At 45.9% G+C, this 15918-nt stretch overlaps 2 protein-coding genes across 4 annotated transcripts in view; one reads left to right on the top strand and one right to left on the bottom strand.

Annotated features, from left to right (window-relative positions):
• RNF212B (ring finger protein 212B) overlaps positions 1 to 9008 on the top strand; it is a 44467-nt gene extending 35459 nt beyond the window's left edge. The window contains exons 16-17 of the transcript XR_009210169.1: positions 5686 to 5735; positions 8786 to 9008. The gene's annotated coding sequence lies outside the window, so the exon portion shown is untranslated. The remainder of the gene's footprint in view (positions 1 to 5685; positions 5736 to 8785) is intronic.
• HOMEZ (homeobox and leucine zipper encoding) overlaps positions 1 to 15918 on the bottom strand; it is a 20074-nt gene continuing 4156 nt past the window's right edge. Inside the window, exons 1-2 of one of the 3 annotated variants that reach the window (XM_032179968.2) lie at positions 12281 to 12500; positions 1 to 3597 (exon numbers count right to left, since the gene is read on the bottom strand). In XM_032179968.2, coding sequence (XP_032035859.1) covers positions 1988 to 3597; positions 12281 to 12320 — 1650 coding nt within the window. In that variant the 5' untranslated portion in view covers positions 12321 to 12500 and the 3' untranslated portion in view covers positions 1 to 1987. Of the gene's footprint in view, positions 3598 to 12280; positions 12501 to 15918 lie in introns of those variants that run through there. The other 2 variants (XM_058429223.1, XM_058429222.1) reach the window with 2 other exon arrangements.

Below are 15918 nucleotides of genomic sequence, written 5' to 3' on the forward strand. Positions count from 1 at the left end.
TAGGTTAGCCACTCACAAGCTGGCCTTAAGCAAAAATACTGGAAAAACAGAAAATAGCAGGCATCTGCCAGAAATAAATTAGGTCTTGGGAATGATCTTGTATCAGAACTAGGATCCCCATACCCTTTCTGGTACTCTGAATTTATTTTAAAGGCATTTCTAGATACCTTCTCTTTTAGGCAAGGGCCTGTCCTGTAGCAAATGGAGTTACTTCCAAGACTTGTATCTCGGTTACTCCTGAAGCCTCAGAAATTTTAGTCATTATCATTTGATGGCTGAGAAACAACCTGGCCGGTGATAGATGCTGAACTACTTCCTTTTTAAAGTTGTTGTTCTTCTTTTAAATTTACCTCAATAAGTCCTGCCCCACCAAACAATAAGTTAAAAGTATGCTGAGTTAGAATGTTAATGGATTTGTTTCCATTAATCCCTAAACCATAGGAGTGGCAAAGTGGATGAGAGAGAAACAATTTTATTTTTGGCCTTTTTATTATTATTCTAGCATTTTAGGGCTTCCACTCTTTTATTTTTAGATGGTTAACTCATTGATGATACCTATTTGCCATATAGCTGATCCCAACTGATGGAAACCATTCTAAAACATCAATAATTAATTCACTTAAAGACGATGGTCCCTGTGTCCCTAAGGCAGATCCTATCAAGAGAGGGAAAAGTCTCTTTTCTGGAAACAAATTGACAGCAAAAAGATGAAAAATTAGTCTCTGTCAAGCTGGACAGGAGGTAGTTATCAGGTTTGTAAAACCAAACCTGAAACCTACCTTCACTGCCCTTCAACAAGGAGAAACTATTCCCTCTCTTTCACTCCTTTGTAACACAATTCTACTTTTTAAAAGGACACCTTCCCTAATTACCACCTCCAATAAATATCCATTGTAAATTATTCTCCACCCAATTATTAAAGTTTTTTACAAGCTCGGTGGGGGAAGATTTTCCCTGAGACAAACAATGAACAGAGTGAGGATTTTGGAAAGATAGAAAAAGCTACAAGGCAAAGTGGTCACAGCATAAGAACTGAAAATAGCTGGGCACGGTGGCTCATGCCTGTAATCCCAGCACTTTGGGAGGCCGAGGTGGGCGGATCACGAGGTCAGATTGAGACCATCCTGGCTAACACGATGAAACCCGTCTCTACTAAAAATATAAAAAATTAGCCGGGTGTGGTGGCGGGCGCCTGTAGTCCCAGCTACTCGGGAGGCTGAGGCAGGAGAATGGCGTGAACCCGGGAGGCGGAGTTTGCAGTGAGCCAAGATTGCGTCACTGCACTCCAGCCTGGGCGACAGAGCAAGACTCCATCTCAAAAAAAAAAAAAAAGAACTGAAACATTCTGCCACCTGTGATTTAGTCACGAAGCAGGTGAAACATAGTCAAGTTGGTATGAGGAAAAGGAAATATTAATATTTGTGATGAGACTGGGACTTATTGAGAATCTTGGTTGTCTAGGAAGTGATCAGTTATTAAGAAAAAAAGTAAGAGAGTCAGTTGCATTACACACAGACTTGTGCTCAGAAAAGGGGTACAGGCAGCCTTATATTCCAGGTAAGATGGTGGGATTGGGGATGCACTGGAATCATCAATCAAATCAGAATCCTTTACTCCTCCTTTCCAATCCTCCTGGAGAGGTGGGGCCAATGTCTGGCCTCTCTATAGTACACGAAGGGAAAAGAACAGCAGACACGAGGAGAGCAAGAGCAGCTTCCCAGCCCATGGTTTCCCTAGATCCTTAGCACTCCCTACCCTAAGGTTAGAGGTCTGGATTTCTGCTGATCCAATTCCAGCCTTACTTAGTGCCCTATGGTCATTCTCCCTGGTCCACCCTCACTATATCCCCCTGCCACCCACCCTGAAGAACACAAAGCTTTTTAGTTCTCTGCCACAAGGTAATTTTAAAAATGTGGTTTCTTTGTTTAAACAGTTACTAAGTTGGTTCATCTTTTAGTAACAGACCTCCCCTCCCCCAGCTCCCCACTCAGTCTTGTATGATCACATCATCATCATCATCATCATCTTCCTCTTCCTCCTCCTCCTCTTCTTCCTCACCATCTTCTGGCAGTTCTTCCTCCTCCTCTTCCTCTTCTTCATCTAGACAAACTACCACCTCAGCTGGCTGAGGTAATCGAGAGTCAAACCAATCCAGTACCTGCTGGGTGCTAAGCCTTGATGCCTGACTCAATTGAGGGATATCAGTTTCCCATAGCTGTTGGTGGGCTGCCCAGTACCTCTCCAAGGGTTGTATATCCGGTGGGGGTGGAGGGATTGGCAGAGGTGGTGTCTCAGCCCTTTCATTCAAGGAGCGGGTTGATGGTGGTGGTGTAGGAATTGCTGGGTCTTGGAAACTAGGGGCACCAGGTACTGCATTGTCCCGAAACCATTTTAGTTGCCCATGCTTCAAGGCATAGCGTGTGTCACCAAACCACTGAATGATCTCAGGCCGAGGTAAACCAGTGATCTGTTCTAACTTTTGGTAATCCTCACGCCGTGCCCATTGGCACTGTAAAAAAAAGGATTTAAGGATAGCCAGCTGCTCTTTGGTTTTGCGCTTGGTCTTTCGCTGGCGTTGCATATCTGGGGAAAGGTACTCTGTGGGGCCAACTCTACCTGGTACTGAGTTATGCCGTAGCCCTTGGGGCCAGGCTGGTTCCAGATGTGGGGGTAATGCCTGTTCACTGGGTGACACTGACTGTGGGACACAGCCTAGTGGCTGGAGGGATTTAGAGGCGGCAGTAGCTCCATTAGCCAGTACCTGGAAAGAAGAGGTAGAGGAAGAAGAGGGAGTAACACTAGATGCTGACTCCTCCTTACAACTACTGGCAATTAATGCAATTGGTGGGGGTTTATCCCGAGCTTGTGGCTGGGGGATGGTTGTGGAGTGGTTCCAGGAAGCAGTACCTATGCCATGTGACTGGTTGGGACCCCTGCCTGCCTGCTCCTTTGAGAGGCCACTGCTTTGAAGATGTTGCCAAAAATCTGATTGGTGGGGGAATGCTCCACTGCCAGGTGTCATCAGGGACTCCTTTAATTTTTGGTGACTCTGTGGCAGTGGTGGCATCTGAGAGGACTCCTCAGGCTCTACCTTCAATCCTTTCGTCTGGGTGGGCTTGCTAAGAGTCGGAGGACCTATTCCAATACCAACTTGTGCTGGAGCTGGCATTGGAGGAGGAGGCACCTCCTCTGGGGGCCGTCCTGCATGATGAGTAAAAGAGAGAAGGGATTTGAAATGGAGTTGGTCCCGACGGTAGACTACTCGGGCTCGAGTCTCTTCTATTTCTTCAGACGACCAGCTAATACCACAGCGGAGGCGCTGGGCCATAAACCAAGTCTTGACTTTCTCCATCTGCAACCCATAACGTAGGCAGAGAAGGGCAATGTCTGCTAGGCTGGGATAGGGAAAATAGCTGAAGGTTTTTAGCAGGTGTTCATTGCTGTCTAGCTCACTGGTCTGGGTTGCTTGGGTCCACACAAGCTGTAGCTCCTCAGAGATTGGAGGGAGGCAGATGAGCCCCGCTGGTGAACTACTGAGACCGCTGGCCTCTTTATTAGGAGGCATGGTGCTTTCTGATTTGTGCCCTTCAGAGATAGCTGTAATAAGAAGAGAAACAGCTCAATCACTGGGTCTCCTCTTCTGACGCATTGCTCAATTTCTACCAAACTAACTGCTGGACACCAAAACAATTAAATTTCTATTTGTATCATGTTGTATTGCTTTTTAAGTGCTTCAACAATCTCTTATTTAATTTTCATAAACTTAAGTCATCACACCCTGCTTTAATTCCCATTTTCTGTGGACTAAAGTCCATAGATGTTAAATTACCCCAAGCCACATGACTGGTGAGTGTTGTTCCAAGAAAAAAATCTGACTTTAAAGCCAGCCATGGTGGCTCATGCCTGTAATCCCAGCACTTCAGGAGGCTGAGGTGGGAGGATTGCTTGAGCCCAGGGGTTTGATACCAGCCTGGGCAACACAGCGAGACTACAAAAAAATTTAAAAACCAGCTGGGCATGGTGGTTCATGCCTGTAGTCCCAACTACTTGGGAGGCTGAGGCAGGAGGACTGCTTGAGCCTGAGAGGTTGAGGCTGCAGTGAGCTATGATTGCGCCACTGCACTCCAGCCTGGGTGATAGAGTGAGACCCTATCAAAAAAAAAATCTGTCTTCAGAAGTTAAGAAGGAAAACTGATCCTGATATAGCTTTTGTGTGTGTGTGTGTGTGTGTGTATGTGTGTGTGTGTGTGTGTGTGTGTGTTTTGAGATGGAGTCTCGCTGTGTCGCCCAGGCTGGAGTGCAGTGGCATGATCTTGGCTCACTGCAACCTCCACCTCCCGGGTTCAAGTAATTCTCTGCCTCAGCCTCCCGAGTAGCTGGGATTACAGGTGCCCGCCACCATGCCCGGCTACTTTTTGTATTTTTAGTAGAGATGGGGTTTCACCGTCTTGGCCAGGATGGCTTTGAACTCCTGACCTCGTGATCCACCTGCCTCTGGCCTCCCAAAGTGCTGGAATTACAGGCATGAGTCACCACACCCAGCTGGTGGGTTTTTTTTTTTTTTTTTTTAGAGAGAATATTGCTCTGTCACCCAGGCCACCCAGGCTGGAGTGCAGTGGCACCATCATAGCTCTGATACAGCCTTTATCTTTCCTATTCAAACCCACTTCTAGAAGCTATCCACCAACTCTCACCTTCTAAATTCATGGAACAAGAATCACATAGTGAAGACTCAACCACAAAAACAAGAGAAGCAATAATTTCAACTGGTTTGTGTGTGTGTGTGCATTTTTGTTTTTGTTTTTTTCAAGAGACAGGGTTTCACTCTGTTGCCTAGGCTGGAGTGCAGTGGCATGATCATGGCTCATTGCAGCTTTGAACTCTTAGGCTCAAGCAATCCTCCCACCTCAGCCTCCCAAGTAGCTAGGACTACAGGTGCATGCAGCCATATCTGGCTAATTTTAAAATTTTTTGTAGACAGGGTCTCACTATGTTGCCTAGGCTGGTCTCAAACTCCTAGCCTCAAGTGATCGTCCCACCTCAGCCTCCCAAAGTGCTGAGATTACTGGAGTGAGCCACTGTACCCGGCCGTCAGAATTGTTTGTTTGTTTCTGAGCAGGATCTCGCTTTGTTGCTTAGACTGGAATGCAGTGGCATGATCTCAGCTCACTGCAGCCTCCGCCTCCTGGGTTCAAGCGATTCTTGTGCCTCAACCTCCTGAGTAGCTGGGACTACAGGCGTGTGTCACCATGCCCTGCTACACTTTGTATTTTTAGTAGAGACGAGGTTTTACCATGTTAACCAGGTTGGTCTCGAACTCCTGACCTCAAGTGATCCACCGGCCTCGGCCTCCCAAAGTGCTGGGATTACAGGCGTGAGCCACAGCGCCTGGCCAGAACTGTTATTTATTTATTTATTTTTTTTTTTTGAGACAGAGTCTTTCTGTTACCCAGGCTGGAGTGCAGTGGCGTGATCTTGGCTCACTGCAACCTCCGCCTCCCGGGTTCAAGTGATTCTCCTGCCTCAGCCTCCCGAGTAGCTGGGATTACAAGCTTGCACCATGATGCCCAGCTAATTTTTGTATTTTTAGTAGAGACGAAGTTTCACTATTGTTATAAATAAAGTTTCAGTGCCACAAAAGAAATAGCAATCGAATATAAAATTTTCTTTCTTTTTTCTTCTCAGTAGGGCAATTTACTTCTATAGAAGGATGCGCCCTCATAGATGGAGCAGTGGTGAGCGCACATCTGGACAAGGGAGGGGAAGGGGTTCTTATTCCTGACACAGGTGGCCCCTGCCGCTGTCATTCCCCTATTGGCTAGGGTTAGACTGCACAGGCTAAACTAATTCCGATTGGCTAATTTAAAGAGAGTGACTGGGTGAGTGGTTTGGTGGGGAAAATGGTTATGGCAGAGCAGGAAATCGGAATGAGTCAGGGTGGAGAATGAGTCAGGGCAGAGCAGGTAATCGGAATGAGTCAGAGTGGAGCAGGTGATCGAAAAAGGTTGCTTTACAAGGAAGTTAAGTTTAAAAGTAGAAGGCAAAGAATTGAACATACTGACATATTGATTCTTTGAAGAGAAATTTAGAACTCATATCTAATGCTATGTTGGCCAGGCTGGTCTCGAACTCCTGACCTCAGGTGATCCACCTGCCTTGGCCTCCCGAAGTGCCGGGATTATAGGCATGAGCCACCGCGCCCAGCCACTATTTTTTTTTAGAGACAAGGTCTTGTTATGTTGCCCAGGCTGGCATGCTATGCATAGGTGCAATCATAATGCACTACAGCCTCGAATTCCTGGGATCAAGTGACCCTCCTGCTTCAACCTCCTGAGTAATTGGAACTACAGGTGCACACCATTGTTCCTGGCTCGTTACTAACTCTTTGGCTGCTAACAATTTATAATTATATTTAGAATGTGGATCAATAGATTGGGAATACAACTGATGAATATCTGGAAGGTAGGACAGCACTGTCCTCTGCCCAGCCCCCCTTTTTTCTTTTCCTTCTTGGTGGTGGAGTGTTGGGGGATGGCAATTGACAGTACCTTTAAGCCCTAAGCCCAAACCTGATAGCTTTATTTTTTCCATCTCTTGGTTGGATGAGAGATATGGGTCAGAGATCTGGGATAAATGAGGCTCACTCCCCTAACCCTTTAGGTCATGTGAAAACAGAGAGGGGAATGTTTCCTCCTCCAAGTCAGCCTTGGAACAAAGGTTATCCCCTCCCTCAGCCTTTGTCTCTTCCAACAGCTCAGCTTCTCCCCAGGGAGCCCAGAAAGCTCCCTCAGTCACTAACAGCCCCTTCCACACAGGGCAGAAGGTCTCCTGAGCTTATCTTTTCAGCCCAGCTTTCTCCTCAAGACCAGGTGGACAGGCTCATTATAAATTGTAACCAGCTCCTGCAAGCTACCCAGTAGCACCACTGCTCCCAGGGTTATGGGTATGGGGACTGCAGGAATAGCCCTTGACTGTGCTGCTTTCCTGAAATAACTGCTCAAGTTATTTCCCAGAATATTCTGTTGACAATTTTTAACTCAGCTCCCTGTGTGGGCACTAGAGACCCTTTAACACATCCATCACCCTTTACTCTTAGGGGAATCCCATCTGTTTTTATTTTATTTTATTTTATTATTTTATTTTATTTTATTTTATTATTTGGAGACGGAGTCTTGCTCTGTCGCTAGGCTGGAGTGCAGTGGCACGATCTTGGCTCACTGCAACCTCCGCCTCCCAGGTTCAAGTGATTCCCCTGCCTCAGCCTCCTGAGTAGCTAGGACTACAGGCGCGCATCACCACACCTGGCTAATTTTTTGTATTTTAGTAGAGACAGGGTTTCACCATGTTGGCCAGGATGGTCTTGACATCCTGACCTCGTCATCTGCCTGCCTCAGCCTCCCAAAGTGCTGGGATTTAAGGCGTGAAACACCGGGCCCAGCCTTTCATTTGTGTTTTTAAGTATTACTCCTGATCTGCTAAGGACAGGACAGGATTCCCATGTAAATGCTACATGATGAATTGCAAAAATAAACCTCAAGTCCATTAATTTAGAGCAATGTGATAGCAGGGATTTTACACCATGATTTTTAAAATTCAGAAGCATTTTAATACGTGTCACCATTTCCTTTTAACAAGCAAATCTAACTAACTGAGGCCATGCAGACCCTGAAAGCAATACTGCTTGAAGAGCCCCTTAAGAGGGTCAATGGAGGCAGCATGGCATGACGGGTAGAAATATGAATTCTTCGATAAGGCCAGCCTCTGAGTTTGAATCCCGGTTCTGCCACTTATCAGCTATGTGATCTCAGGCAAGTTACTTAACTTACATGAGCCTGGTTTCCTCCTATGTAACAAAGTGAAGACGGTGCAGAGAGTACGTAATAGTATTATGTGCTAAGTGTTATGCATAGGCAGGGCATAGAGCAAATGTTAGGGGATGGATGTCCAGGGTGAGACAAATTAATGCAACTCCACTTTCTAGAATGCTGCTTGTCCTTGGGCAGTTATTTGACTTCTCTAAGCCTTAGTTTCTCATCAGAAAAAAAGCACCTTGGGCTGAGTGCAGTGGCTCATGCCTGTAATGCCAACACCTTGGGAGGCCAAGGTGGGCAGATGGTTTGAGCCCAGGAGTTTGAGACCAGACTGGGCAACATGGTGAAACTGTCTCTACAAATAATAATAATAATAATACAAAATATTAGCGGGGCATGGTGGCGCAACTGTAGTCCTAGCTACTCGGGAGGCTGAGGTGGGAGGATTGCTTGAGCCCGGGAGGTGGAGGTTGCAGTGAGTCAAGATTGTAAACTGCACCACAGCCTGGGTGACAGAGAGAGACCCTGTCTCAAAAAGAAAAGAAAAAAGCAAAAAAGCACCTACCCAGCAAGTTTATGACTAAATGAAAAAGTGCACTTAACATTATAACTAGAACAAAGTAAGGGCTCAATAAATAGCAGCTTTTATCATGACTTCAACTTTATGGAGGTGATTTTGATGTAAAGTAATGCTCCTTCTAGACAATGGGGTAACTGGGACAAAGACTGAATCATTTAATATTCACTGTTTTCAATCTATTTTTGCAGAGCCCTATTCTAGTTAGCGATGAGGAAACCAGTGTATCTATGATTCTATACTTTTTATATTTTGGAGTTTAAATACAATTTCAGAATGTATTTGCCACTTAAAAAAATGTATGAAAACCAGTGCTTTAGAACTGCATCCATAATTTGGATCCTTTGTGATTGGTATGTCAGTTGCCTATGTGATAGTTCCACCTTTCGTCTTCCAGGTTCATCCAGGACACAATTGAAATGGCCTGGGAGGCACTGCTTGCATGGCCAGGTGCTAAACTACCATTTAGAAATTGTGGCCCACCGGGAACACCACCGAATCCAAGCTGGAGAATACTTTATGATGGCAACGCTTGACATCTACTTAACCTCATTTGTGTCCTATTATATAAAGACACAATAACACTTTAGAGATAAGGAAAATAAAGCATAAGGAACAAAGCAGTCCAGTGTGAGGATGAATACTGCCAGATGGGAATATAAGGCAGGCACATTTATAAGTATTAAAAACTGTAAGGAAGCATTTTACTTTCGTTTAGGTGGCTTGATGTCCTTCACATTTTCAGCATCAGCTTGATATTTCAGTGTAACATACTGCAAACAATATATTTGGTGTACTATACGCATTCAGTTTTCACTTACACTTACAAAACACCAGTTATGGAACACTTCGTGAAACAGAATGGTGGCTTAAATCAAGGCACAGCTGTATAGCTGGTACTTCCCTGGAAGAATCTGGCTTTGAACTAAGAGAAAACTACAACCAGAATGGCTCGTGAGAATTATAACAGGTAGGGTAGACCCTATAGTAATCAAAATCATAATAAAACACTATAGTATCTTGTGTTCTTGTGTGTCCATTTTGGATTAAGTAGAAAAAGAAGGGAATCAAAAGCTGAAGTGAGGAGTCCTAGCGCAGAAGAGGTAATGATGGTGGTGGTGGTGAATATCTATTCTGAACAACTTCTAAATTTGTATCCTTATTAAATATGCCAGATATGTCCCACTGCTACTTAAAAATCACTAATAAAAATATATGGAGTCATGGCCGGGTGCAGTGGCTCATGCCTGTATTCCCAGCACTTTGGGAGGTAGGAGGATCACTTGAGCTCAGGAATTCAAGACCACCCTGGGCAACATAGCAAGACCTCGCCTCTACAAATAAATATATAAATTTTAAAAATTAAAAAAAAATTCTCTTATCACTCTCTGAGACAGTGTAACACCCTTCTTTCCCCTTGGGCTTTCCATATCCCTGGACAGATGGAAGACAAGAATGGACTGTCTTAAACTTCCAGTTTCTGTGTTTACACAGTCCTAGGAGAAAGAGGACTCTAGAACTTTAGGTTTGAACCTAGGCTTATCGTTAAAGTAGGAGACAGTTAAAGTGGGAAGCGAGGCTGGGTGTAATGGCTTACGCCTGTAATCTCAGCACTTTGGGAGGCCGAGGCAGGAGGATCACTTGAGGTCAGGAGTTCGAGACCAGCCTGGCTAACATGGTGAAACCCCGTCTCTACTAAAAATACAAAAATTAGCCAGGCATGGTGACATGCGCCTGTAGTCCCAGCTACTGGGAAGGCTGAGGCAGGAGAATCACTTGAACCTGGGAGGCGGACGTTGCAGTGAGCCAAGATCACGCCACTGTACTCCAGCCCGGGGACAGAGTGAGACTCTGTCTTAAATAAATAAATAAATAAATAAATAAATAAATAAATAAAGTGGGAGATGAGATATAATCCTGCAGAATTCCCTAAATCTTTATTTAGAGACAATCTGAAGTACTCCTGAAATGTGTTTGGGGATACAGTTTTAAGGGCCTTAAAGACCTATAGTGATATTCAGCTTATATGCTTCTTAACTTTTTAGTTCATGAACCTCTTTGAGAATCAGACAAAAGTTACAGACCCTCAGAAAGTTATGACTAACCTTCCAAAAATAAACATTCACACTTACACAATAAACTCAGGGGCTTTAGTTACTGCCAAGAAGCCAGGTTAAGGATTACTGCCTCATATCCTTCCAACTTAACAGAGGCAATAGTGGTAATTACTTAAAGATGAACAGTTTGATGTGAATGAACGTAAAGAGTTGATGGAATACTCAAGAATTCAAGTGCGTCTAGAAGGGACAAGGTATTTGTGATATTAGTTGGAAAGAGTGGAAGGGAGGGATGCTCAACTGGGCCAGGAGCCTGGCTTAACTGAGCCACTGGATTACATGACCAATACCCACAGTACACTGGAAACTAAAGGCTAGTAGGCTGCTACTACTGCGCCAAAATCATCTGCTTCATTCAGTTGTCCTGCGTGCTGGGGCCAGTTTTGTGTCATTACAAACCTGCTTATGTCCATACTTTTTCAGTGTCTATATAATAATGTAATTAAACCTCATGTAAACCTATGAAAAATCACTGCATTAAAAATTGTTCCTTCAGGAATACTGATGTTTAAAAAATTGCTCCTATGAAAACTAAGTCAAATGTTTTGGAGAGACATGACGCAAAGAAGAGTATGCATTTTAAAAATTGTTGAGTTGGGAGTGAGCAAGACAACTGTAAAAGATTGAGGGGTGGGACTTAATCTCAAAAGTACTCTGCACTCAGAAGTGTCTAAATTCATACTTCACTTTAAATAAAGCAAAACGAGAAACCAAAGATGATGAAAGTGCCTGAGTGGCTCTCAGACTGCACACTAGAATTACCTGGGAAGCTTAAAAACCAGGCCACCCTCCTCCCCATTCAGATTCAATAGTCTGTACTGGGGTACAGGCATCCACAGTTTTTAAAAGCTCTCAGGGTACAGCCAGGTTTGAGACTCCCTGTGTAGTTAATACTGGAAAGAGAATTGGGAACTCTGAACAGCAGTCTTAGACACAAAAACAGTCTCACCACTACATCAAAAGATTGGTGAAATGGATATACTTTTAATTATAATGTTTAAGATATGTATGCATTATCTTTAAAATTCCCAATCTGGCTTTTTCAATTACTACCATCTAACCGAATCATATAATATAAAAGGGCTTCAAGTGTATGATGGGAAGGAGGTTCACATGACAAAAAAAAAAAATCTCCTGATCTGGGCCCACATTACCAAACAGGTCTCAGCTTGAGTCTTCTTTCAGTTTAGGAGTCTCAGAATAGGACGCAACACTAGGAACCTCAGAGGACTCGGGTTCTCAGTTTCCTGGTTGGTTTTCTGAGTATGGCTGGGTACGGGAGTCAGAGGGGCAGTTTCTTCTAAACCTTTCATTCCCAAAGGCCACTGATCCCCAGAAGCAAGGCCAGGTTCTGCACGTGTGTCGAGGTCGCCAGGAGGTAGCCGTGGGGGTTGGGGGTTTGTGTGGCGGGGGGGCCTGGGAAGGAAATGTTTCTCCTATCCTCCATTTCATAGGCAGTCCAGAAGGCTCCGAACTGGGTCAGGGAACAAAAAGTTATTGCACTTGGGACGATGAGCCCCATGAGGCAGGCGAATCTCAATCCTACTCTCGCCAAGGGCGCCCCAACCCAACCTTCTTGCCCTCCCCTACACAGACACTCACCCTCCCCTAGTTACAACAGGGGAGGGAACCGAAAAGTCCAGAGGAGAAAAAAGAGAGAACCGGGCCACTTCGAACCTAGAATTATCCCCCTACCAGCGCGGGGATGGGGCTCCAGAGGTGGGAGACCGTACACGAGCTGGGAGGGGAAGTCCAAGGGGCTGGGGATCACTCACCGCGGTCCAGCCCGGGCGGCGGCTCCCAGCCTCGCACCATGGGCCGGGGGGAAGTGGGGGAGAGGGCAGGGGGCCTCCGAGTGGGAGTGGGGTTGCTGCCCGGTGCGGCCGCTCCGAGCCCACCCCAGCGATGGCCGAAACCGGGACTGCCCCCCCCACAGTCCCCGGGAGCGCGCCGGTCTACCCAGCCCTGCTCGAGCAAGTTGGAGGCGGGGCGGATGGGTGGGGTGGGCGTCCAGAGGCGGTGCCAAGGTGGCCCGAGTCCTGATTGGTGGGCGCGGGCGGGCGGGCACGGGCGAAGCGCACTGGGCTGGCCATTGGCTGCGTGGGTCTCGGCTGAAGTCGGGTATTGGCTGCGTGGGCCTCAGCTGGGGTCATCTATTGGATGCGTGGGGCAAGGAAGATGTCCCCTGGGGCCAAGCTGCAGTGCATGGTACCTCCCCCTACCCTCGACCTATCGGCGCCGGACCTTTGGAGTACACCGGGACGGGATCCTTCCGAAATTCCCCAAGGAGGGATACTGCACTTTGCTGAACTGTCTGGACCGCCAACAACTCCCAATTTGTTTCCTTCTGAAGGAAGCCCTCCAGGAAGACCTTTTCCGTGCCCCCTCCCGAGCCATACAAACGAGCTGCGCCTTTCCCAGCCGAGAGCCCAACCGCCACCAGCAGCGTCAGCTGTAACAAAGCGCCTAAAGCAACCGAGAACTTGTTCTCGAGATGGATCAGATGTCTTGCCACCTGGAAAGAGGAGGACCTTAGGAGACTGCGGGTGACTTAGGCCGTTCCCCGGGTCAAACTGGCACCAGACAGATGTTCCCAAAGACGAAGTGCTGGAGCAGTCACCTCATTGGGACCTACCAGACCCTCAGGCTCCCCTCCCTGCCCTAGAAAAGAGGACCCAGAGCTCTGCATAGTATTTGTTTTTCACTAGCTAGAAAGGGATGAAGACTGAGGTGGGAGAAAGACTTGATTCCAAGAGTTCGAGGCCAGTCTGGGCAACATAGCGAGACCTTGTCTCAAAAAAAATTTTTTTTAACTTACAGAAAGAAAGGGATTACAATAAAATGGACTTCAACAAAGCAGTATCCCACACAGTATGAAGTTATGGGCCAAAATTTGTATTTTAGGATTCCCCATCTTCTGTGAGACAAAGTAACAAATGTAAGAAGACAGGCTTGCTCAATTCTGCTTGGCAACATAATTTCACAAACCCTCTGACTCTGAAAAGACCCTTTGAAGACAAAACAGGATAGGGCACACAGTCCTCCATGTCTCTTGCCTGAGTCACTATATTCCTTAGAAGATAAATGGGCTGGGCACGGTGGCTCATAAACCTAATCCCAATGCTTTGGGAGGCCAAAGAGGGAGGATTGCTTGAGGCTAGGATCCAAGACCAGCGAGGGCAACATAGCGAGTCCCTGTCTCTACAGAAAAATTTAAAAATTAGCTGGACTTGGTGGCGTGCACTTGTAGCTACTCAGGAGGCTGAAGCAGGGGGATCATTTGAGCCCAGGAGTTGTAGGCTGTAGTGAGCTATGATTGCACCACTGCACTGCAGCCTAGGCAACAGAGTGACACCCTGTCTCTAAAAATTATTAATAATAATAATAAAAGATAAATGACCCTAGTCCTTGCCTTTTCCTGCACATAAGATGATGTCTAATGGGGTTAGGGGTGTTGCCTTTGTAATCTATAACCAAATGTACTCTTACACCCAAACTTTTATGTGATTCTGCTTTAATGTAACTTGTGAGCGAATTTGAGGTAACTTCTGAGCACATACTGAACCCCCACTACCTGTATGTAAGCTGTAAATTAAAATAACGTCAGAGCAGTCCGAACCTTTCAAAAAATTTTTATTTTTATTTTTTGAGACTGGGTCTCACTCTGTCATCGAGGCTGGAATGCAGTGGTGCGATCTTGGCTCATGGCAGCCTTGACCTCCCAGGCTGAAGCAATCCTCCTGCCTCAGCCTCCCGAGTAGCTGAGACTACAGGCATGCACTGCCATGACTAATTTTTGTATTTTTTTGTAGAGATGGGGTTTTGTCATGTTGGCCAGGCTGGCCTCAAACTCCTGGGCTCAAGCTATCCACCTACCTTCGCCTCCAAAGTGCTGAGATTACAGGCATGAGCCACCACGCCCGACTGAATCTTTCTAAAGGGCTGCTTTTGGTCTATAGACCTGAGTCTACACTCCTCAGTAAGTTTTCTGATTACAATTTTTTTTTTTTTTTTTTTGAGACAGAGTCTCTCTCTGCCGCCCAGGCAGGAGTGCAGTGGCGCAACCTCGGCTCACTGCAAGCTCCACCTCCCGGGTTCATGCCATTCTCCTGCCTCAGCCTCCCAAGTAGCTGGGACTATAGGCACCCGCCACCATGCCCTGCTAATTTTTTGTATTTTTAGTAGAGACGGGATTTCACCATGTTAGCCAGGATGGTCTTGATCTCCTGACCTCGTGATCCGCCCGCCTCGGCCTCCCAAAGTGCTGGGATTACAGGTGTGAGCCACTGCGCCCGGCCCACAACTTTTCTTTAGTAAACATGCCTAAAACTTGGAAACAATCTTGTCTAAAGTGACTCTTCTGTTCTTTGGTCTTTGAAAAAGTCTCTTCTTGCCTACTTAGGTAATATAATACCGTATATATAATATAAAACATTTTCAGACTTTGTCCTGTATTCCCAGACCTCACCACTCCCCCTCCTAACATACCTCAAGAAGCCATCATAATGTTGCATTCTAAGGTACAGAATTGCTGCATTCTAAGGTACAGAACTATTTTAAGGTGGCCAGGCATCATATCTGTCCTGCAGAACTGAACTCTATTTTCTGTTGCTATCCCTGTATTTACCCCTGCCTCCTCTCCTCCCTCATTTCACTTAGTAACAATCTCAACTCCTAATAGCCAGTCCCACATCCTTCAAACTAATATCTGGCAAAAAACATCATGGGGTAAACAATGGAAAGACATATATAAATCAGCTTTAAGGTTAGACACTTTTGATCCTTTAGGGTTTGAACCAAGGCTGGTGATATATACAAACCTTTTGATAAATTATGATTATCCACAATGCTTCATTGGTTTGTATGTAATGAAGGGAAAAGTGAAACATTTTAGGCAGCAGCAACAACTCTGTTACCTTGGAGAGGTTATTCCCTCATAATTCAAACAATGAGACTGCAATGACTGAGAGGAATTCATGCGTGTTTGACTAGAAAGCCAGGTAAGAACTGTCAGTGGGAACCAAACACCTGACCCTGGAGGGGTCACTCTGGATGTCATGAGTCACTCTGGATGTCACTAATCATGGGCTTGGAATTACAAAAGGTGGATGGTCCAGTCACCTTTCTTGTCTCAGAAAGACACTGCCAAGAATCAGGAGTGGGGGGGCAGAATCGAAGACAGATTTAGGAATAAGGGGAATCCAAGGAAGGGAAAAGAATTGTCCTGCCTCAGTTCTAGAGTGCAGGCTGAAGCCTCCTCCTTCTATGTGGTTCTCCCTATAGCTTTGGATGGAATGAACTGGGGTGGGGAAGTGAAGGGAAGGGAGATGTCCAGGCTGACAAGGGTCCCACCTTTAGCGAGACAATAATCTCCCCCAGCTCTTCCAGGGACCACTGCTAAAGAATGGGGACT

Source organism: Hylobates moloch, unplaced genomic scaffold, assembly GCF_009828535.3.
Source record: "Hylobates moloch isolate HMO894 unplaced genomic scaffold, HMol_V3 SCAFFOLD_16, whole genome shotgun sequence".
Taxonomy (NCBI): Eukaryota; Metazoa; Chordata; class Mammalia; order Primates; family Hylobatidae; genus Hylobates; species Hylobates moloch.